General features: G+C 35.2%; 1 protein-coding gene across 2 annotated transcripts in view; it reads right to left on the bottom strand.

Moving 5' to 3' along the window:
* UNC13C (unc-13 homolog C) overlaps positions 1-24,557 on the bottom strand; it is a 663,640-nt gene that overhangs the window by 268,145 nt on the left and 370,938 nt on the right. For both annotated transcript variants that reach the window (XM_077127956.1, XM_077127957.1), the window contains exons 15-16: positions 24,348-24,437; positions 21,431-21,559 (exon numbers count right to left, since the gene is read on the bottom strand). In XM_077127956.1, coding sequence (XP_076984071.1) covers positions 21,431-21,559; positions 24,348-24,437 — 219 coding nt within the window. The remainder of the gene's footprint in view (positions 1-21,430; positions 21,560-24,347; positions 24,438-24,557) is intronic.

Genomic DNA, 24,557 nt, shown 5'->3' with positions numbered 1-24,557 from the left:
GCATTTTCCCTCTAGAAACTATTAAAGATTTCTTTTGATTCATCATTCCATCAGTACTATACCATGCGGGGGGAGGTGTAAAAAATGAATTAGACTCAAATCCTCTCTCCAAAGAGACTTTAAATAATAAGTAAAATGAAATTTGCAAAACATATACACACATAGACACCCACACATATAAAAGTTATGCATATTGAACCTTTAGGAATAGATATGAACTGGAAATGTGAATACAGTAGCAGGAAAAGCTCTGCAAGAAGAGATAAGGAAGTAGGAAAATGTAGGCCTTATCTGGGAAGAAATGCTTGGTTTCTTTGGAATATGAGGTGTGTAGGAGTTGGCACAGTTTATATTTTATTGGTGCCTTCTGTTCTGGTAGCTTCTGAGAGACAATTTTAATATAAGTAGATTTTTAACATAAATAGATTTGCTAATAAACAATTATGAATTCAATATCTAGTCTTATGCATAACTAAATTTCATAAATTTTAAGGTTAATTGTATCCCCTGAGAGTCTATACACAGCCATTTTCCCATCAGAAGGTAATGGCATTAGAGCCAATAACTCAGGGCTCAAGGGAATTGAGCCCTGCTCTGCAGAGACAAGGGTATTAGCGCTCACAGCCCTTAGAGAGTGAGTGTATTATATGCATACAGTTGAGACCTCTCAAATATACCTCAAATCAGGTTAGTTATTTTTTGGAAAAAATGAAGAAAAATGGCTTCCATGGATTTTCTGTACTATATTTGTAACAGCTCAGGCATCATCCATTGCCAAGATGGTATGTGATAGAAATATCATTGAAAGACATATTCTTCCCATCAATGAATGAGATTTGTTTCTTCCAGCAACCCATGCTTTTCTCAATTGCAGCCAGTATCTTGGGCCATACAGTTAATTGGTTTCAAGCTATTAATAGGTACTATTTACAATTTTAGTTCATAAACATTGTAGAACCATGACATTAAACACAACAAGAGCAAAAAGCTACAGAGGGTTAAATGTATCAGGTATGGGTCTGTGTGTATGTGTGCATGACATAAATAAAATATAATGAAGTGTTTTTCAGACAAGCATGCTTTTCATCCCAGGGATCTTAGGGCTGGAAAATGAATCTCAGGCAAAATACAAAGCAGGGTTAAAATCTACATGTCTAAAATCATCAGGGAAATTGGGAAGGACTGAATATAAGTACTTTAAGCTGTGAGCCTTTTTATAACATTTTGCCATATTATGGAGCAAAATCTGTTGTATAGAAGATAGAAAATAGATAAAATTATATGTAGATGGAACATCTGCAATTAATTTTAAAAAATCCTAATGAGCAGATACCTTTAAAATAAATATATGGCTTTTGTATCTGAGTGAAGGATGCTAGATTTCAAAGGGAGACAATAGAAATAAATAAAATAATATACTCAAGTACCATCTCCAATTGCTCCTCTTCATTGGAACTAGACAATCACAAAGTTCCCTAGAACGACTTTTTTTTTTCAAAAATGCCAGCAAAGATCAGAAAATTCAACCTAATACCATGTTCAAATGGGGAATTGAAACAATAATTTTTCTTCCTTTAAAAAACCAGGATGTATTTACAAATGAATAAGGTGGGTAGTTTAAATGCTTAACCTCCAGGAGATACACTGTGATTCTAAAAAATGTTTCTAAAATGTTGACAAAGATGGGCTGGTTCTAGGGGTGGGGAGTTAGGGGCAGGATAGGTGGGGAGTCTAGGAAATCTGTCATATGAAATTTGTCCAGAAAGATCCATATGCTTCTATCCTAAAAGATCAGTCTCCTGAGATATATATCTAGCATATATAGAATCCTTCATCAATATGGACATTATCTTAAATTGTTAGGTAATAGAAAGGTTGTCTTGGAAATATGAGAGCCTATGGGCAGTAACCAGAGAAATGCCTCTCTCCAAGGTACCATAAAGATGAGAGAATACTTTCAGTGGATGTGGTGAATTAGCCTCAGAAGAGGACTAGCTGATGAGATCACTAGTGTGGAGGGAAGAATCTTAATGAGGTACCTGCATTCAATGAAGTCAGGAACAGAGTTCATGCAGGGGAAGCTGAGCACCACTCAATGTGCCAGGGCAGTTGCCTGTTTCTGCATCTCTGCAGATCAGGTAATGAATAGTTTAATTCTCTGGAAAGGATCTCCTATCCAGAGATAGGAAAAAAGATTTTGGAGAGGAAAAGGCTTCACAATTAGTATACAGGTGGGACTGTGCCATTTCAAGGGCTAGATTCTTTGCAACTCAACCAGAGCTATTGCCGGAGACATGGTGCTAGAATTGGCATCAACAGATAGAACATTCAACACATGGAACTACAGCTCACATAGGTGTTATGACCCTGTGTGAATGTGCTTTCATCCAACAGAAAATGGCTCCAGAAGAACAGAATTAGACTTATTCTTTGGTATTCTAGTTCACACAATCACTGATCAGTGAGAATCAATTACTAGATAAGCAAGTGACCAGCACTTTCTAGACTCCAATTACATTGAGTAAGGTCCATTAATTCATTTAATGAGGAAAGTGATAAATACAAGCAATACTACTTGGGGTCTCTGTTTTCCATAAAGTTCTTAGACTTTCTATTTAGATTTGTATAAGTTTGTTCCCATTTTTTTTTAAGTTACTAAACTGAAATCTTACTGTCACTCACTAAAAGTACAAACTGACATCAGCTCAATCAAATTGCAAAAGCACCTGCCACTCCAAAGATGAGACTGAATTGAATTTTTATGGGAACAAAGTGGCATTAAACCCCAGTAGGCGCCCTGCACCTAAGAAAATGAACACCAACTGGGGCCCTGCTCAAAAGCCAAGAGTACAAGTCTTTATTAGAAGTTGATGTCTTTCTCTGTCATGCAGCTCTGAATATAATTACTTACAAAGGAAATTTGATTTTTATCTAAAAAATTGCACTACTTTCATGCAATTTAATTTTTCTTTTCACTTGGGGTCACTTTTCTGCCTCACACTTGAGTGGCCAGCTAATTCACTTGGGTTTAGTGACATCTATAATAGAAAACATGCCACAGTTTCCAATCTTTAACTATTGAGATATGTGCCTTTATTTTTCTTCCATAGATCTATTTTTTTTTCTCTTTCGTTCTGCACCAGTTAAGCAAAAAGCTCATTTTCTCATGTTTTTGTTCTCCAGCAATATATAAACATCAAACTGGAATTTCTAATCAGTTTTAAATGACCATGTGCCTGAGTCGGCATAATTTCAGCCCAAAATGAGAGAGACTAATTTTAATTGACTTTTACATAAATACATGATTCCTGTTGGATGTTTTAATAAAGTAATATGATTGTCCCTTACTTTCTGTACACACCTATAGCTGTCCAGGATCCCCAAGTTGGAAACCCATTATCTAAAAGATACAACTTTGATATTTCTGCATGCATTATTGTTACTCAAATACAGCAAAGACATAGTTGTAAATGAATTCTATTAGCAAGAACAAGTCAAGTTCAATTAGGAAATTTAATTTGGCTAGATTATCCAAATAGCCTTTAACTGCTCCCATCATCTCCAGTCTCTTCCCTCCAATTTGTCCTCTATTCTACAGCCAGACCCATCTTTATAAACTGCAAACCTAGTCACACCCTGCTCCTACTTAAAATTCTTGGTGGCTCCACATTTCTTTCAGGATAAATCCAAACTCCTTAGCTTGGCTTACAAAATAACTGCTCTCTTTTCCAGCATTATCTATCACCAGTAAAAGGAAACTGTTTACAGTTCTATTTCACCCATATTAGCATAAATGACTTGTGACACTCCTCACACTTGTACAAGCCTCACGACCAGCTCAGCACTCTGGCTGGCAATAGTTGCTCCAGTTTCAGTTCTGGTAGGCTTCAAATCCCTTAAACTGCTTTGATTTTGCATATATGGGCATGTCCTCAGTTTGTAATACTCTCTCTGATCCTTTGTCCCTCACCATGTACCATACTCCTCTAAACATACTCTGCTTACTTAATTCTAACTTAACATTTAAATGTCTAATAGCCTTTGTTTTCTTAAAGTCACACTTGATCCTCCATAGATCATTATTGGAGCCTGCACACAGAACATCTGCTTATCTTCTAGGATTTTCCACGGTTTATTGTAACTGTCTCTGCTTGTCTGAGCCACGCAGTAGACCAGTAGTTTTCAAACCTTCTCCTACATCAGAATCACCTGTAGGAATTCAGAGACCAGATTGCTAGATCTCACCTCCAGACATTTTTATTCATTAGCTCCTAGGTAGGACCAAAGGATGTATATTTCTAGTAAGAGCCCAAGTGATAATGATGCTATGGGTCCACAACTACACTTTGAGAAATGCTGCAGCAAAAAATAAACTTTGAAAGCAAGGTTTTGAATTATTCACCATGGCATGCCTAGCGTATAGCCTAATGACTTACATATGGTAGGAAACACTGGAGTGTTTACTGCATGAATTGCCAAATTCAGGGAGCTTAAAATCATCCTATATACAGAGGAAATGGTGAAATGAGCAAAAACTATATCACTGGAGCTTTCCTAGCTCAATACTGACTCTATTTCCTGGTATTTTGACATCCAACACAACCATTGTTATGTTTTCACATCATCAAATTTTCAACATTTACATTGATGAGAACGACCTACATTGCACACTGATTCAATACAACATTCACTTGATGCATATTTTAGCAAACTAAAATGAGTTAAAAGATGTCTCTGGGAAACATTAATTAATTAATTACACTGGATAGCCAACATGGTCTTTGATAAAAATCAAGGAAAGACCAATATTACTATTAATAGAAAAGAAACGACATATGTGTTTTTTAAGAAACTGCTATTCCAAGAACAAGGGGAATTTATGTGCAAATCACAGAATAGTTTACTAAAAGGATGAAAGGATTGTTTGTCTGTTTGTCTTCTTTTTGTTTTGTTCCCCTGGCTGTCTCTGTGACTATCCCCCTCAAATCACTTTCTCTTAAAAAGCTTATACCTTCTAATTTAACCATTTTTGTCAAATTAAATGGAGGCTTAAAGTTTTTGTTGTTTCCTTTTTTGTTTTAGACATACGAGTTTGCTGAAACCTTTTAATTTGAGCTTTGTTTCTTAATAATTATCAATATACATAAATGTATGTGGGAATGTAGAGTATTAAAGATTTGTTATTTAAATCTTGCTTAATAAGGTTAGAACAGAAAATAAATTATTTTTATTCCTAAAGATAAGCTTGACAGCTATTTCAAATTTAATACTTTATGAAAGTCAATTGTAAAAGTCTTGTTGGATACTGGAAATAAATAAGAGTTGTCTTGCAGTATATACTGGCTGTAAATTTAGGATGGAATGGCATTTAAAGTAAAAATATTAGTTGTCTTGATTTTTCCCTATAATTCATACTTAGGGTTTTTTTTTTCCCCAAAGTTTCAGTACAATATTTCTTTAAATAATGTTTCCACCACAGCTTACATCAAAATAGATTTCAGGTGAATCACACATTTAAAAATAAAGGGGTATGAACATTCACTATATAAAGATGGGATAAGATATTAAAAATAATTTCAAAGCAAGGAAAACATTTCCTATTACAACATAAAATCTAGAAACTGTAAACTGATACATTGAAAAATGTAATTTTTTTAAACCACAGAGAAAAAATTGTCATAAAAAGAAATGATAGTCCAGAAATAACACTTGCAGCCCTGATCAAGACAAAGGGCCTATTTCCTTAATATATAATAAGATCTGATAGCTCAAATTATCACAATCCCATAAAAAGATCAAACAATGAATTGTCTTTTTAATAAATGAAAATAAAAGTTTAAACTCATAAATAACATAGAAATATAAATTTAAACTCTTCAGCAATAATGTCAAAACTCTAAAAATTAACAAAACAATTCTGGTGGAAAAATGTATTGGCAAGATGTAGGGAAACAGGCACTTTTATACATTTCTTTAGGGACTAAAACCTCTTTGAAGGATAATTTGCTAGTATCTATTAAAATTACAAATCTATATATCTTTTGTTCCAACAATTACATCTCTTGAAATGTTATCTAACAGATATACTTGCATGAACTACAAAATGATATGTATAAGATTACAATTTGCAGGATAATTTGTAATAACATAACATTAGAAACAACTTGAACTCCATCAATGGGGCAGGTTAAATTAATTATGAAATACCCATTCAATGCATTACAGTGCATAGATTAAAAATGTGTCATGTGTTTACACATTGATGTGAAACCGTCTATAAGGTATCCTGTTCATTGAAACAGTGCAGTACGGTCTATGGTATGCTACCATTTGTGAAAAAAAGATGAAGATAAATAAAACTGTATATGTGTCTGTATATTTACAAACATATCTACATATATATATCTAAAGCTATATCTTAAGCTCATATATGATTACAATATCTATGAAAGGATACATAGCAAAGCGATAATATTCTTTACCTTCAGGAAAGGGAACTAAGAACTTGAGAGAAAGGACAGGCAGGAGAATTTTTAGTGTATATATTTATACCTTTTCGGTTATGTACCTAATGAATGTATTCTCCAATATAAATGAGCACATAAAATTTGAATTAAAAGTAAAATGATGCTCGCCTTCCATGTAGGAGACCCAGGTTCGATTCCCGGACCATGCACCAAATAAAAAAAAACAAAAAGCAAAATGAATGAAAAATCTATATCAATTAAGGGACGGTCAAACAATTCCTCAGCTCTATGTTCATGGAAATAGTTCCAATAATTTTACTTCTCTTTGATAACTGAGGAACTATTCCTATACGAATTTTTTTTTATTCTAAGATGTTTAATGTGAAATTTTGGAGAACTGATCTTTAGGTTGTTTTTCCTAAATAACAGCAAAGCTGAGAATGCTTGTATGACTTGTGAAAACTTGTTTCTGTTACCAGTTCTGATAGAAACAAAACCACCCAAGAAAGGAAAAGGCAGTGAAATAAAGTTCTTGTACCAGCAATTGGGAAAGGGCTTCAGTGCCAAGTTTAATTACAGAGAACATTCCAGTGCTTTCAAATCCTGGAAGATGCATTGCAAGCAGATGGAGAGAAACAGTCCATGCATTTCACAGTAAGCCTGGTACATTTAGCAGATTGGTGTGTCTTTTGTGCTATAATTTCCTCCTTCCTTATAAGGCTATCAGTCAAAATCAGTAAAAGCAGCACGGAGCCACAACTGTACATGTTTCAGTCCATAGTGCTGTAGCACAAACTCCAATCCCATCGATGAATTTGGCACGAGAATGAGGCAAGGAGTAAAGGGATAATGGAAAGGAAGACCGTTTGAATATCTCTGAGTAAAGCGATTCACAAACACTATCTCATTTAATCCTCACACCAATCCTATGAGGTAATTATTGCTATCCTCTTTTTTCAGATGAGGGCATAGAGGTTTAGAGGAATTAAATAATTTGCCTAAGATTCAATAGCTTCCTATTTTATAGGGGGAAGAGGACTCTTTTAATCCAAGTGCATCTGATTTCAAAGCTAAACCTCTTCCTAAGACACCATTACTCCCTGCCAAAGCAGAACAAGATTATGTGTTGACAGACCCACCTATTCTTCTTTAGGGCTTGTGATATCTGTTACCAGAATTGAAGAGAAAGGGCCTTGAATTCTCATCCTGTCCCAGATATAAACCCTGTTTTTAACAGGCTGATGCCCTCCCATACATTTTACATGACTACCTTCTTTTTGAAGCAGGGGACTGAAACATTAAGCATAGCTGGAAAAGAGGATGAAGGACAGAACCCTGAAGGGAACAGACAGCAAGGTAAGAGGAAAACAGGTATGCATGTGTGTGATGAGACAGAAAATAAAGTGTTTCAAGAAGGATGGAGTTGTCAACAATAAAGATGCTACTGAAGGCTGAGTAAAGTGAGGTCAGAGAATTGACCATTGATTCAGGCAGATGTAGGTGGCCGGTGACCTGGTTAAGAAAGTTTCAGCAGAGGCCCAACAGACGTGGGTTTACCTTACCTCTTCTGCAGAGATGAAAAATAGAACAGAAATTAATATTACAGGTGCTGGTAATTAAGTATTAGTATTACAATATCAGTACTGTGATTTTGAATGAAGGTAAGATAATCTTTTAGATTTTGTTTTGTAACTTGTCCTTCTGAAGACACATTTCCAGAATTAACACTTCCAGGGCAGGGTCTGCCTTGATGAATTTCCAACAGGAACTGTAATATTCTAAGTTGTATTCTTCCCTACATTCGTTAGGATACTTCTTCTCATTATGTTCTCTAATAGCACATACTACATACATAGTCTGTTACATACTCTAGTTGTATTTTCCCTTCCTAACACATACCACTAACTTGACTTATTAGTGTGATTATTTCCTCTATGTTCATCTCTCTGGCTAGACTAAAAGTCCCATGAGGATGGGAATTGCATTTATCTTATATATTGTGTTTTTCCTGCCTCAAAACACAGGATACTAAAGATGTTTTTAGTATCTTTCACACAACAGGTACATAACAAAATTAATTATTGCACATTTGTGAATAAATGGTCTGTAATTCCTGTTCCCCAAATGAGGCAGACAGCTCAGGGCCAATTTTCCTATAGGATTTAGAAACTTCCCCTTCACCTTTTTTATCATTGTCAAAGATAGTGAGTAACTATAGTAATAGAATTTTTCACAGTGGAATTTTAAAAGCACTAAAGCAGGATACAGAAACTGCATTTTAAATAAGCTATTGTTAAAAAAATGATAAGGAAACTGAATACCTCTGAGGAGATCCATGAGAAATATTTGAGAAAAATAAAATACAGCATGGAAAGAGAGAAAGGAACCAATTCTTTGTGAGATTCCATTATCATTTAACTTGCTCTGGAGATAGCAAGTGAAATTAGATTGCTGGATTATTACAGGATATTTCTGCCTTTGATAATTATCAATTAGAGGATGTATTTAGGTACTACATATGGGTGATGGTTAAACTGCCTATCTATTCTAGAAGTTAGTACATTAGTAGTTTATTCTATTTACATTGTATGCATTCTAGTCAACACTGTTCTAAAGAGTTGAGCATTGAGAAAGCTTTCACTAAATATAAAACTTTTAAATATAAGAGATTACATCTAATTAACACATTAAATCCCACTATATTAATGTGACACCATTTTAGTCACATGATTCTTTTGTTGCTGATGATGAAACAAAATGATTAATTATGACCAAAACTAGCCTTAGGAGGGGATATCCCTGTCCCTCCAAATTTTTATATATACATCTCTAAGCATATATATATATATATATATATATATATATATATAAAGCAATGAGAACAAAAGTGTCAGTGATTTCTGGAAGGGCGAGATAGTAATTAAAACACGCACACCAACACATACCAAACATCACCATGTAGGCTCCTTTTAGCTGGTCTAGAGCTCCTGACTTCCTGTTTTAAAATTTCACACTTGCCATATAATCCAAGGTCTGTATTTCAGTGAAGTCACTGAGTAAATAATTACATTTTAACTTGAATTCTATCTTTAATTTATCTCTCTTTTAATTACTTATGTTTCTCCTGTGCTTTCCAATTTATTAGGTGCTTTCAAACATATTTCTTTCTGACTTCAGGACCTACTAAGCCTGGGGTAGAGAGAAAAGGTATCGTGATTATTTTAGAGATGAGAAAACTGCTGCTAAGGAATGAGTTCCTTGTTCAGTCTTCTTAATTGGCTTCCTAATTGGTAGTAGAAGCACAAATTGAAAGGAAAGTCTCCTAGTTTTAATTCCCATTTATTACAAACAACTGCAACTATTTCATGCAATATTTATGAATGCCTACTATGAATGAAGTGTTATACCACGTAAAAAGAATTCATCTAATAATGAGCGGAAGAGCCAGGATCTGACCTCAGGGGTTTTGACTTCAGAAACCATTTTCTTGACCGCAGGCTTTGAAATGGGAATAATTGAAGAGAACTAAAAATAATTAAGGTAATCCAGTTTTTATAAGATTTACTTTTACATGTATTAATTACTTTGTTAGCTCCATTCTGTTAGGCATAGCATTGGACACTGTGGAAAGAAAGATGAAGTTCACGGCCTAATGGGGAAGACAGGTCAAGTAGATGTTAAAGCATAAGAAGCTCAGCTTGATAAATACATGGGTGATGACATGCCAGGATACTGATAGGAACAGAGAACAGAAATGTGTATTCCTGATAGAAGTCAGAAAAGCTCTCCTGGGGATTTGGGGAAGATGGTGGGGTAGGGGGATCCAGGACTCAGTCCCTCCACCAGAACACTATAAACAAGAAACTGTCTAAACATCTATTTTGAAACTGCAGAAGGCAGAGGAACACTGTACAGCATCCAGGGAAGAGCGGGAGGAAGAGGCTAATCGACTATGGTAAAGAATAGTAAATTGCTCTCTCCACACTTTGGCTACCAGCACTTACCCCACACTCTTGGACTGTGGGATCCAACCCCTAGCTAGGGCATAAAAATTCTCTTCCCCAAGACCCGGAGTGGGCACAACCATTCACTTAGAACAGCTTTTTTTTTGAACATAGGCAGGCACTGGAAAGGGAACCCAGGTCTCCAGCATGGCAGGCGAGAACGGTGCCTGCGGAATCACCATAGCCCACCCTTAGAACAGCTTTTGATTAGTGACAATGGATCACTGGAGGTCCAGCTCTGAGGGCACCCATTGTTTCAAGTCACCCCAAAGGCCAGAACAGAGGTGATTTAAAGATGCTACACTTCCTGGGATATGCAGGGGACAGTTAGTTGAAGTGCTGAATTAACTGGACAGACCAAGAAAGCTCATCTTTGGGGAGGTGTTGAAGAAGATCTTGGCATCCATCCTGATACCATCCTGGGATATTTTGGGGCCAGTCTGCACCCCATTTGTGGATTGCATATCCTGTTTCAGCTGGGAAAGACTGACATGGAAAAGTCCACTTGGCATGCCCCTTCTCCCAGAATTTGCCCTCTAGGCAAAAGCTACATGAGACAATGAAAAGAGTATAAAAAGCAATATAGGCTGACAGACTGGGACAAAGACATGCAGGCTTCAAATAAATGAGGGAGGGCAGTCTGTCTCCTAAGAAACAGAGTAGACAACCAAACTCCCATAGATAGGAGAACTATAAAACAAATAACAAGCAAAAGTCCAGGAGAAACCAGAAACTCATAAAACCAAGGAAAACTCTGTGCACTGCATTCACCTTGGACAGATCTTCCTGATAGGAGGGCTGAAGCTTGAGAAAATTTCTGTCTTATCACAAGCTGGTTATATAATCAAGAAACAGACATGTCAGGGAATAAATCCCACAGAGCTAACATTTTAAAATATTAAAGTGTACGGTATTTAACAAAAGGGTACAAGACAAAGTAAGAAACAGGAAATGATGGTCCATTCAAAGGAAGAGGAATAACATCCAGAAAACACCAGTGAATAAGACCAGAATGTGGACACGCTGAATGGAACCTTTAAAAAATTATCTTAAAATGATGAAAGAGAAATAGGAAAACCGAGAAAGAACTGAAGGATATCAGGAAAGCAAGGCATAGAAAAAGATAGAAATGTTCAAAAGAAACCAAGCAGAATGACTAGAATTGTGAACCGCAATAAGTGAAGTGAAAAATAATCAGGAGGGTTTCAAGAGCAGATTGGAGTTGGTAGAAGAAAAAATCAATGAACTCGAGGACAAGTCCATCTGAAATGAGTCAAGGTGAGGATCAGAAAGAAAAAGAATTATACAAAGCAAAACTAGCCTGAGATACCTCTGGGAAACCATCAAGCATATTAATATATGCATCGTAGGAGTCCAAAAGAAGGAGAAGAAAGAGAAATAGGGGCAGCAGGAGTATTCAAAGAAAGAATGAAGAGAACTTCCCAACTTGGCAAATGATATGAATAGGCACATTCAAGGAGTCCAGAGAAAACCCACCCTGTCATATACTGATCACATGTTCAAATGCAAAGGAAAAGAGAGTTCTGAAAACTGGAGGAAAAGTAATGCGTTATCTACAAAGGGCATCCCAATGACATTGAGTGTGGATTCTGCATCAGAAACCATGGATTCAAGAAGGCAGTGGGTTGAAATGTAACAATTATAAATATATATACACCTAATAAGTGCAAAAAGAAAACAGCTGCCAACAAAGAATTTTATATCTGGGGACACTTTCTTTAAATAATGATAGAGATATTTAGACATTCCCAGATAAACAAAAAATGGTAATAACTTAGACCTGCCCTACAAGAAATGCTAAAAGGGATTCCTCAGACTGAAAGGAAAGGACACTAGATAGTAGTTCAAAACAGCATAAAGAAATATAGACATGTGGCAAAGATCACCACCTGGATAATAATAAATGACAGCATTATTGAAATGTATTGTTTGATATATAACTCCAATTCTTACTTCCTACAGGTGTCAAAATGCAAATGCATAAAAATAATGATAAATATATGGTTCTGAACATACAACGTCCAAAGATATAAGTGGCAACAAGTACAAAAAAAAGTGGGGGACAAAGAGGTATAGGAAATGTTTATGTCCATGCTACTGAAGTTGACATCAAACCAAATACGATATAGGATGTTAAATTTAACCTCATGGTAGCAACAAGGAAAAGAGATGAAAAATATATCCAGATAGAAAAAAGAAAGCACTCAATACAGTACAACATAAAAAAAAAACTAATAAATGGTAAGCATTAACAGAAGAATTGGGGACAAGAATAGTGTAAGACACACAAAGGCTAAATAGCAAAATGTCAGAAGAAATTCCTACATTATCAGTAATGACTTTAAATGTAAATGGATTAAACTGCCCAATAAAAAGACAGAGATTGTAAGAATGGATAAGGAAGCATGACACAATTATATGCTATATGCAAAAGCAATTTTAAATTCAATGATACAAATAGAATGAAAGTGAAATGGTGGAAAAATATTATGTAAGTAGGAACCAAAACAGAAGCTGGGACAGCTATACTAATATAAGATAAAATAAACTTTAAATAAAAAACAGTTTTAAGGGACAAAGATGGTCAATATATACTGATAAAGGGGACAATTCAATAAGAAGATATAACAATTATAAATATATATGCACCTAATAGCAGAGGCCCAAAATATATAAAGAGAATTCTAACAGCTTTGAAGGCAGAAATTGACGTTCAACATTAATCATAGAAGACTTTCATACACCACTTTCAATGATGGAGAGAACACCTAGTCAGAAGATCGATAGGAAAATACAAGACTAGAACAATACTCTAAATAAACTAGACCTAACAGGAATATAGTGAACACTTCACCCAGTAATAACAGAATATGCATTCTTCTCCAGTGCACATGGATCATTCTTCAGGATAGAGCATATGTTGGGTCAAAACTAGTCTCAATAGAAAGTATTTTAGATGCATTTACAATAGAATGTAGTTAGAAATTAATCACAGAGGGAGAACTAGAAAATACACAAACATGTAGAAATTAAACAATGTACACTTAAACAACCAATGGGTCAAAGAAGAACTCACAAAGGAAATTAGGAAATACCTTGAGGCAAATGAAAATGAAAATACAACACACCAAAACTTATGGAATGCAATGAAAGCAGTGCTGATAGGGAAACTTTAACTGTCAATGCTTTTTTGCATTAAAAAAAGATGAAAGACTTCAAATGAGAGACCTAACCCCAAAACTGGAAGACCCAAAAACACAAGAACAAACTAAACTTAAAGGAGGCGAAGGAAGGAAAACACAAAGATCAGAGCAGGGATAAATGAAATAGAAAACACAACTAGAGAATTAACAAAACCAAAAGCTGATTCTTCAAAATGGCCAATAAAATTGATGAACTTTTAGTAGCCTGACAAAGAAAAAAGGGAGAGGATATAAATAATAAAAACCTGAAAAGAAAAGGAGACAATTACTACTGCCCCTGCTGAAATATAAAGGATTATAAGAGGATAGTATAAAACTAACTGTACACCAATAAATTGGATAACCTAGATGACATGGACAGATTCTTAGAAACACACCAACTACCTATATTGACTCTAGAGGAAGTAGAAGATATTCACAAACCAATCACTAATAAACAAAATGAATCAGTATAATGAAAAACATACCAAAAAAGAAAAGTCCAGGACCAGATAGCTTCACAGGAGAATTCTACCAAACATTCCAAGAAGACCTAACTCTATTTCTTCTCAAACTCTTACAAAAAACTGAACACTTCCTAGATTCATTCTTCAAGGACAGCATCACCCTCATATCAAAGCCACTTAAAGATAGCACAAGAAAACCTTTTATGGTATCTCTAATATCTCTTGTAGATTCAAAACTCCTCAAGAAAATAATAACAAACTGAATTCTACAACATATTAAAGGAATTATATATACACCATGATCACTTGGTGTTTACCCCAGGTATGCAAAGTTGGTTCAACGTAAGAAAATCAATATACCACATGAACACAATGAAGGGGAAAAATAATCACCTCAATTAATACAGAAAATGTATCTGACAAAATCCAACACCCCTTCTTGTTAAAAACACTTATAAAACTAGGAGTAGAAGGAAATTTCCTCAACAAAATAAAGGGCATATATGAAGATCCCACAGCAAGCATCATTTTTAATGGTGAAGGACTGAAAGCTTTCCCTCTAAGATCAGGAATACGGCAAAGATGCCCACTATCACCGCTGTTATTCAATATTGTACTGGAAGTTTTTTGCCAAAGCAATAAGGCAGAGAAAGAAATAAAAGCATGCAAATTGGGAAAGAAGTAAAACTTTCCCTATCTGTAGATGCTTCCATAAACAGAAAATCCTGCAAAATCTACAGCAAAGCTCACAGAGCTAATAAATAATTTAGCAAAGTGGTAGAGTACAAAATCAACACCCCAAAATCAGTGGTGTTTCTATACATAAGCAATGAACAATTCCAAGAAGAAATCAAGAAAAAAAATTCATTCACAATAGCAACTCAAAGAATCAAATATTTAGGAATCAATCTAACCAAGGTTTAAATGACTTACATGCATTAGTACTACAAAACTATGCCAAAGGAAATCAAAGAAGGCCTAAATAAACAGAAGGACTATCTGTGCTCATGGATTCAAAGACTAAATATCATTAAGATGTCAGTCCTACCCAAAGCAAATTATAGATTCAATGGAATCTCAGTAAAAAAGTCTTCTTTGAAGAAAAGGGAAAGCAATCATCAAATTTGTTTGGAAGGGTAAAGGACCCTGAACATCTAAAGCCATCTTGAAAAAGAAGAATAAAGTAGGGGACTCACACATCCTGATCTTAAAACTTATTACAAAGCCACAGTAATCAAAGCATCATGGTTACTGGCATAAGGACAGACATATAAACTAATGGAATTGAATTATAGTGCTCAAATATCAACCCTCACATGTATGGCCAAGAGATAATTGACAAGGCTGCAATTGGTAATTCCCACTCAATTGGGAAAGAATACACTCTTTAACAAATGGTGCTGGGAAAACTGGATCTCCATTTGAAAAAAAAAGAGGACCTTTACCTCATACTTATATAAAAATCAACTCAAAATTGATCAAAGACCTAAATATAAGAGCCAAAACTATCAAACTCCTAAAAGAAAACAGGGAAGCATCTTCAGGACCTAGTGTTAGGCAACAGTTTCTTAGACATTACACACAGAGCACAAGCAACGAAAGAAATAAAAAGATAAATGGAACCCCACCAAATTAAAAATCTTTGTGCTTCAAAGGATATTATCATGAAAGTAAAACAACAACCTACACAATGGGAGAAAATATTTGGAAACTATATATCCAATAGAGGCTTAATATCCAGAATATATAAGGAAATCCTTCATCTTAATAATAAAAAGTCAAAAACCCAATTAAATAATGGGCAAAAGACTCGAATAGACTCTCTCAAAAGAATATTTAACAAATGGCCCGAAAGTACATGAAAAGATGCTCAACATCATTAATTATCAGGGAAATGCAAGTCAAAACCACACGCGAGATACCATTTCACACCAATTAGAATGGCTGCTATTTAAAAAAGACACAAAATAAGCATTTGAGAGGATGTGGAGAAATAGAAACACATCTTCTTTGCTGGTGGCAGCCGCTGTGGAAGATTGGTGGTTTCTCAGAAAGCTAAGAATAAAACTACCATATCACCCATCAATCCCATTACTGGGTATATACTCACAAATATCGAAACCAAGGACTTGAACAGATATTTGCACAATGATGTTCATAGCAGCATTATTCACAACTGCCAAAAGATGGAAGCAACCCAAGTGTCCATAAACCAATAAATGGATAAATAAAATGTGGCATATACATATAATGGAATATTATCCAGCTATAAAAAGAAAAGAAGTCCTAATATGTGCAACAACATGGATGAAGTCTGATGACATCATGTTCAGGAAATAAGCTGGCCACAAAATGACAAATATTGTAGGATCTGATTTGAAATAATTATAATAAGTAAACACAGAGTCAGAATCCAGAATATAGGTTACTAGGGTATGGGGTGTGGCTATGGGATGAAAAGCTAAGGCTTAAAATATACAGCTCCTATTTGAAATAAGGGAAATATTTTGGCAATGGATTGTGGTGACAATAGTACAACTTTGTGAATCTTGTTAGTACTGAAATATATATATATATATATATATGAATGTGATTAAGAGGGGAAATTTTAGATTGTATATATGGTAACTGGATAAAAAATAAATAAAGCATGGAACCACACTACACAGTGAACCCTAAATAAATTATGGACTATAGTCAATAACATAATTATAAAAATGTGCTGTCACCTATTGTGACAAATGTTTCACACCAAAGCAAGGTATTAATAATAGGTGGTTTATGGGAATCCTGTATTTTAGTCATGACTGTTTTATAAACCCTCAACTTCTCCATAAAGAAAATAAAAACAGAAAAGAAAAGCTTCCCATAGAAAATGTTAGCTGAGCTGGCATCAACCAGGAAGAGATGGTGTTGGCAAACGGAGCTAATATAGACAAAGTTATGATGGAGTTTAATATGCTAAATCACAGAATGCAGGATAAAGAAGGACTATAAAATAAAAGGTTCAAGTGAGGAATTATAGTCAGGGCTCAGGTCTTGGAGGATGTTTGGATAATGGGAAAGAGTTCAGACTTTATTCCATGAGTGAATGGGTAGCCAGTGAGGAGTGATAAACAGGAAAGTCACAAAAATATGGATTTGTTTTAAAAAGATAGTTTGAGTGGCAGGGTTGAAAAATGGATTTGGGGGTCTGTTAGTCAACATAGGCTTGGTTGTTCTCTGGTAATAAACCTCCAGTGAACTGATGCAATAATGGCTTCAGTCTTAAATACCTAAAGGCTTATGTTTACTGGGTATCTCTCCAGAATATATTTTTTGAGATTACTGAAGCAGAAGAAGAGAAAGCTGGAGTATATTGCAGGATATTTTTTAAAACTCAGGACTACATATGGCTTTCATCAATCCCCCATATTTCATTGTCCAGGACCCAATCATATGGCCTCATGTAACTGTAAGAGATAGTAAGCAAGCCCTGAGAATGGGGTACTTCTGTCAGTCTTGTTTATAAAAGACTAAGTACATTATGAATCCTTATGGTCATGTGTGAAAAAAATCATTGCTTAGTCATTTACTCTATTCACTTAACACATCTTTTGAGCACCAATTATGTGTCAGGCAACTGTCATAGTGCTTAGACTAGATCATTGTTCAAATTACTTTGCTGTGTGTAACTCTTCACTCATACCTACTCACTCATACTGTGGGTTAAAGGTACAAAGGGGAGAGGAGGAGAGGAAAGAAGTGGAAGGTTTATCATGGGCCAGATCATATGGGGTCTTGCAGGCCACTGTCAGGACTTGAAATTATGCTCTGACCGAAATGAAGAGCTTTGAGAGACCAGACTTACTTTCCAAAAGGTTCATTCTGGGGCTCTGTTGAGAATAGACATATGATCGGAGGGTAGACGCTTTGAGCTCTACAGGAGCTAGTGTAGTTATCAACATGAGCAGTGATGGTGGTTTGGAACAGGGATTATCATGGTGTTGAAACCTCTTAGACTCGGAAGGTATTTTGAAAATAAAGTATTCAATTTTGAAGAAAAAGTCTTAAGAACTTGAGGACAGATGGGATGTGTGGTATAAGGAGAAAAGTTCTCCCAGGAGGATGGAGCTACAGTCAACAGAGGAGATATGCTTTAATCATTTGAACTATTCCCAAATAGCTTCAGAAGGGCTCTAGATAGCATGAGTTTCCTAAATTATTCAAATGCAATGGTACTTGCTCTAGAACTTCAAAGTATAACAATGTTTTCGGAAACATTCTTTTTTTAGCGTTAAAGTTCAGATCCAAATATTACCCATATTGACAAAATTTTATGTAAAGTCTACACACCTATGCAATTAAAAAGAAAACTAGTGGGCGGGCCATGGTGGCTCAACAGGCAAGAACACTTGCCTGGAACGCCAGAGGACCCGGGTTCAATTCCCAGTGCCTGCCCATGTATAAAAAAAAAAAAAAAGAAAAGAAAACTAGTGTTAACAAGTTGTGTTTGTGTGTGTGTATAATGTCTGAATCAGTAAATATTTAGCTATGCTATATTCATTTTGATTTGACACAATATATTTTCTTTCTATTAGAGATGCTATTTGTTTTGTGGAATTGACCACAAGGCTCCCTTACAAAAATAAAATCTTTTTTTTATATTATAAGGACATTAAATAAGCTACACACTTTATCATAGTGATTTGATCTAACCATTGGATATGATTTAGTAGACCAGGAGGTCATATTTGAGCTGTATTTTGATGATGACATAGAGATAATTTAATCTATTATCTATCCAGATTTATCCATGCTATCTATTCATGAAGCAGAAATCTATTCTAGTAGAATAGAATATATAAATGCATGTCTCTATTATAAGCATATAGAATAGAGCACACAAATGCATGGAAATGTAAAAGAGGATGGCCTGTGCATGGAAGTTACAGAATACAGAGCACATAAGTGGGGAACTGCTTGGGTGTGGTATGGGGGTAGAAGTAGCTGGAATTCAAGTCTAGTAAGGACAGATAAGGTTGATTATGGAATTTTTATTTGGATAACACACGGTAAAATAAAATGTTTGATTTTATTTTTTAGATGAAGGCAATGTTGAAAAGATAAAAGAAGATTTGAAAGAGATTTTGAGGGCAGAGAAGTTAGGGAGTAGAGAATAGACAAAGGGACGTCATGAGGAAACCATTCATTGGGAGAGTACAAGTAAGATTTAATGTAATCCTTAGAGATCCCAGAAAACAAAGTTACTAAACTAGAACACATCTAACAGGGTTGATAAGCTAAAAGTCCTGAATAATTATGAAGTTACATAATGTTTTGCTCATACAATGACAAACTCCAGCTGTGATTTTTTTTTTTCTCCTACTAGATTTTTTGAAGAGTTAAAAATAAAAGCAGGGGCTTTCCAAGAAAGTGGAGCATACCCTATAAGCATTCCAGATTGAGCAATACTTAGAAATAAGGTGATTCATGCCCAGTAGAGATAACTAATCAGAAACAAACGAATCTATAATCATTGCTTGCCTTTTAAGACCCTCCTTTGTAATAAGGAACCTAAATGTCAATCAATTATTATAACTCCCCTTTGGAAACCCCCTAATTTCCTTTATAAACTGTGGTAGGGGCAGTCCCAGTGCGGCCTGCCATCTTTCTCTGGGATTCACAAATACACCCTGTGCTCTGGACTAGGTATGTCAGTTTAGTGGCATAAAACACAGTCTCCTAGTAGATACTCACTAGAGACAGTCTGACTCTGGTCAGACATTTTATGACATTCTGCTCACACCCCCTGAAGTATATCTATCTCTTGTGGGAAGGGAGCGATGTTCCACCACTGCGGCAGCAAACACATGGCCACAGATTGAAACCTGCTGTCAGTTGGGAACCAACGCCCACTAGTGAAGCTGATCATGCACTCTCTCTTCTCTGTGTGGGTAAAACCTCTTTCCCTGAGAGCCTGTGTGAGTTGTGCTTTTGCTGGCAACCCTAGTGCCTCCATTGGCCATAGGTTAACAACACTTTAGGTATCTCCCCTTCTGACCAGTATAAGCCAATGTAACTTACTGACCATAAGGGACTCTTATTTGGGTTTGAGATCAACTGGCTCGAGCAATTTCTCTTCCAAAAATACTGATTATTGATTATTATTGGTGAATCAGTTTCTTTTGAAACTATAAAAAAACCCAGCTTGAGAGATTCAGATTTCCCATACTAATCCATCCACTTTTAGAATCTACCTCACTCAAATAACCAGGAAGTTTCACAGCTTATCTCACAGTTTTCAATATCTAGAAGAGCAATTACATTCTTAGGGAAGAGATCATGGAATGGATACTTGTTAAATAGCCAACCCAAAACATCAGCATTATATAAGCAATAGTAATGTACAGCCACTTACATTACATTACATTCAAATGTACATTAGAAACTTCCATATACCAAAAAGATATATCATGAATAAAAAAGGAAATACTATATGAAATCCATATAACCAACAATAGATTACTGTCTGGAATCTATTTTAGGATTTTCTACAGATTAATAGGAAAAGAAAAGTCAAGACAAAAAAATGAGCAAAGAATTAACACAATTCACAGAAGATAAAACTGAAGTGTACACTGAACATGTGAAAAGATGTTCAAATCAAGCTCATTAAAATCAGAACATTGCTCATCTCTGGGGAAGGAGAAAGAGAGGAGAATGGAATTTGGAAGACATACAACAGGAAGTATTGTTTCATACATAACGTTTATAATGTCTTCATACAATAAAGAACAGAAGCAAATATGTCTGGATGCTAACCTTTGGGCCTCTAGGTGGTAAGTATATGGATATTTGATTTACTGTACTTTTTAGTATTTTTGGAATATTTCATTATAGTAAATTAACATAACACAAAAATTCAGAAAAATTTCCCCATTGCTTTTATGAGATAACATGGTGAAAGGCAGTATGAGTTGGGGGAAGAACTGTAGGATCAGGACTTGGAATCCACACACCCACTGTGTGACCTTGAGCAAATCACTTAATTCTTCTAAAACTAAGTCTTCACTTGAGAACAACCTGAACAATATCTTCCTTTTCTGTAAAGTTATTTTAAGGATCAATTAGTTCATGTATATGAAAGTGATATTCAAATGTGAAGAAAAGATATGGAAATTTAAAAACTTGTGATTAACATGAAAGTAAATGAGAAGACCTTCTCTTTTGCAGTCATTCTAAACTGCTTGAAACGGACATTAGATATGGGAAAGCAGAGACCAAGAAAGACAAGCATCATTTCTTACCGGGTCTATTAGCTGAGAATAGAGTTCATGGCAGTTGTCAAAAATATACTTGTATGTAGAATCCAGGCAAGCTCTGACACAGTCCTTCACCACCATACTGGCCTTTGGGGGGCTTTGCAGTTCCAGAACCTGGAAGACAGAACTAATTTCTTAAACTCAAAAGCAGAACCCAAACAATATTCAATAAGTGCTTTTAGTTGATTTTTGTACATTCAGGAGATACGGTTTTAGAAATTTTTTAAATGTGAAGAGATCCATTTTAACTTTCTTACGGGACAATTTGTTAAAATGATCATGTTTTAAATATTCAAGTGAAAACACTGGAAGTGACCAATCCAACATAGATCATTCATTCATTCCATTCAGTCATTCAACAAATATTTATCACCTATATATGATAAATATTTATCAAGCAATAAATGATACTGTAATGAACAAAGGAAATCTATTGAAAATATGCAAAGAACCCACAAAACTCAACAATAAGAAAACAAGCCCAATCTAATGGAAATTGGGTAAAGATTTTAACAGACAATTCACAAAAGAAGATATTTACACAGCAAATCAATGGAAGAAAAGATGATCAATATCACTAGTTATTGGTAAACAAAAATAAGACCACCATAAGACTGAACTTCACTCTTATTAAAATGGCTAAATAAAGGTGGGGAAATAAAATCAAACACTAAAAATTCCAAAAGCTGGTAAAGATGCATGGCAACCAGAGCTCTCAAACACTGCTGCTGGGATGTCAACTTTTATAACCATTTTATAAAATTAGACAGCTTCTTGTAAAATGAAACATAGATTTACCATATGACCCAGCAATCTCACTCCTATGTATTTGCCCAAGGAAAGTGAAAACCTTTCTTTATACAAAAAAACAGTACAGGAATATTTACAGTAAATTCATTTGTAAGAACCCCAAACTGGAAACAACCCAAATGTCCATCAACTAGTAAATAATGTGTGGTACATCCCTAATAAAGAAATAATATTCAGCAATAGAAAGAAATGAAATATTGATACATTCAATGATACAGATGAATCTCGAATGCATTATTCTACAAACTGTATGATCCCATTTACATGAAATTCTGGAAAAGGCAAAACCACAGGCTGAGAAGAGATGAGCAGTTACTGGTGGGTGGAAAAGGGGTTGACAATAAAGTGGCAGCACAAGGGAACTTGGAACTTTATAGCAGTACTCTGCCTCTTGATTATGGTGGCTGTTACCCAACTATGCATTTCCCAAAACTAATCAAACTGAATCAATGAAAAGAATGAATTTTGTTGTCTGTGAAGAGAAAAAATAAAGATAAAGAGAGGAAGAAATTCATGCAAAAGGTAATGAAAGGAAAGATATTGGAAAGATAATATTTGGACAACTATTTTGAGGAATTTTTCCATTGGAAGAAAGGAATTAGGGTAGCAGTTACAAAATAAAGTGGAGTCAAGTGTTACCTTCTAAGCTTTGAAAGATAATCAGTTTGGCAATGAAAAAGATCACATAGAGAGAGGGAAATTGATGATTCAAGAGAGAAGGGAAGATTGCTGGACCAGTGGTTTAGTATGTAAGAGGAGACAGAATCAAATGCACAAGTGGAAGAGATGGCTTTTTTTCTGGAACAGACAGTTGATCAATAGCAACAAGGAAGAATCTATGAACACAGGTTCAGGTACTTAGCTAGATGAGGTGGGGGGTGGGAGCTTGAGACTCTCCACCTTGCTTCTATTTCTGCAGGGAAACAGGAAGAAGGTTGCCAGTGGGTAGTGAAGATGGGGGAGTTGCAAATTTGAAGAGATGGCATTTTCTCCACACAGCCAGGCTTGTGACAGAGGAGTGGCAAAGTAGCACATGTGCTGGCACTTTACCCTCACCCTCACTGTCAATGGCAAACTTTCTCAACCGGCATCACAATCATTATCTATATTTGGCTCTCATAGCTACTGCCAGTGAATCTGAACTAACAGAAAAGGTACAAACCCTTTGTCATTTTTTCTATTTATCCCAGTCATCCAGTGTAACTGTTATTTTAAATCCAAAGAAATTTAATTGAACTTTCAAGAATCTACATGATTGTTGATACAGTAGGGTTTTGATTTCTGTCTCTCCTATAAAATACTCTCCTATAAAATAAAATACTCTCCTATAAAATGCATTATAAAATACACTTGAAAGTGCCTTCTAGGCATTGACATGTTTTTTTTTTTTTTTAAACTATTTAAAATTGTGTTTCTGTCCAGGAATTTTCTAAATAAGCAGTGTAATTTTTTTTTTCAAAAAGGCAAGAATTTTTAGCCCATAGCCTGATGGGTAGCTTTATGTAAGGCTTCGGGGCATCCAAATTGCCCTTCTAGTTAAAATTATGGTTGTAGAGAATTTACTATTCAAACAGAGGAGATACACCTAAAAGAAGTTCTGGATAGTTTGGTAGGTAATAGACAATTATATTAATGGATTAGGTGATCAAATATATTTCTATGTAGACTGTGCCAGGCTGACATTGCCAAATGTACAAGAGTCAGCTGTTCTCCTCTGATGAAACAGTCAGCAATACTTTTGAGTTACATTAAAATAAGATGTAAACTCCACTTCTTTTTAACATTCTTTGGGATTATTATTAATTTTTTGAAAGAGCATGTCCACTTAGATAGACTAGAGAGCCTCATTTAAGAAGGATTTAACTTAAAACTAAATTTGAGCCAAATACATCAGATTACCCTATGTGGATAGGACATTAATCCCTTTTACAAATCACTTTATTTTGGAAGAGTCATTTAGCTCAAGCAGAGGCAGGACAGGTTAATCACTGGGGTTGAACAGTTCTGATCGAGAGGAGGCAGAACAAGACTTTTTAAGGAAATAAATGTGTCTGTATCACACAATGACAGCAGCAGAAATAAAATGACGTACCTTCATCCTAAAAAAGGTGATGCTTGTTAACAGGTCAACAGTTGATTTCAGATCCTGCAGTCTTTCACAATTGCTGGCAGGAAAGTTTTCCTTGTTAATTAGGAAACAGAAAATATACAGGGTAGAGTTAGCAGCAAATCTCAAGAAGGAAAATAAACTAAAACTAGCTTTTTGCAACAGAAAATGTAAAATAAACCACATAAATTTTTT

This window comes from Tamandua tetradactyla, chromosome 14 (assembly GCF_023851605.1).
Source record: "Tamandua tetradactyla isolate mTamTet1 chromosome 14, mTamTet1.pri, whole genome shotgun sequence".
NCBI lineage: Eukaryota > Metazoa > Chordata > Mammalia > Pilosa > Myrmecophagidae > Tamandua > Tamandua tetradactyla.
The sequence above is the reverse complement of the archived record's forward strand: the minus strand, read 5'-3'. Positions and strand labels throughout refer to the sequence as shown.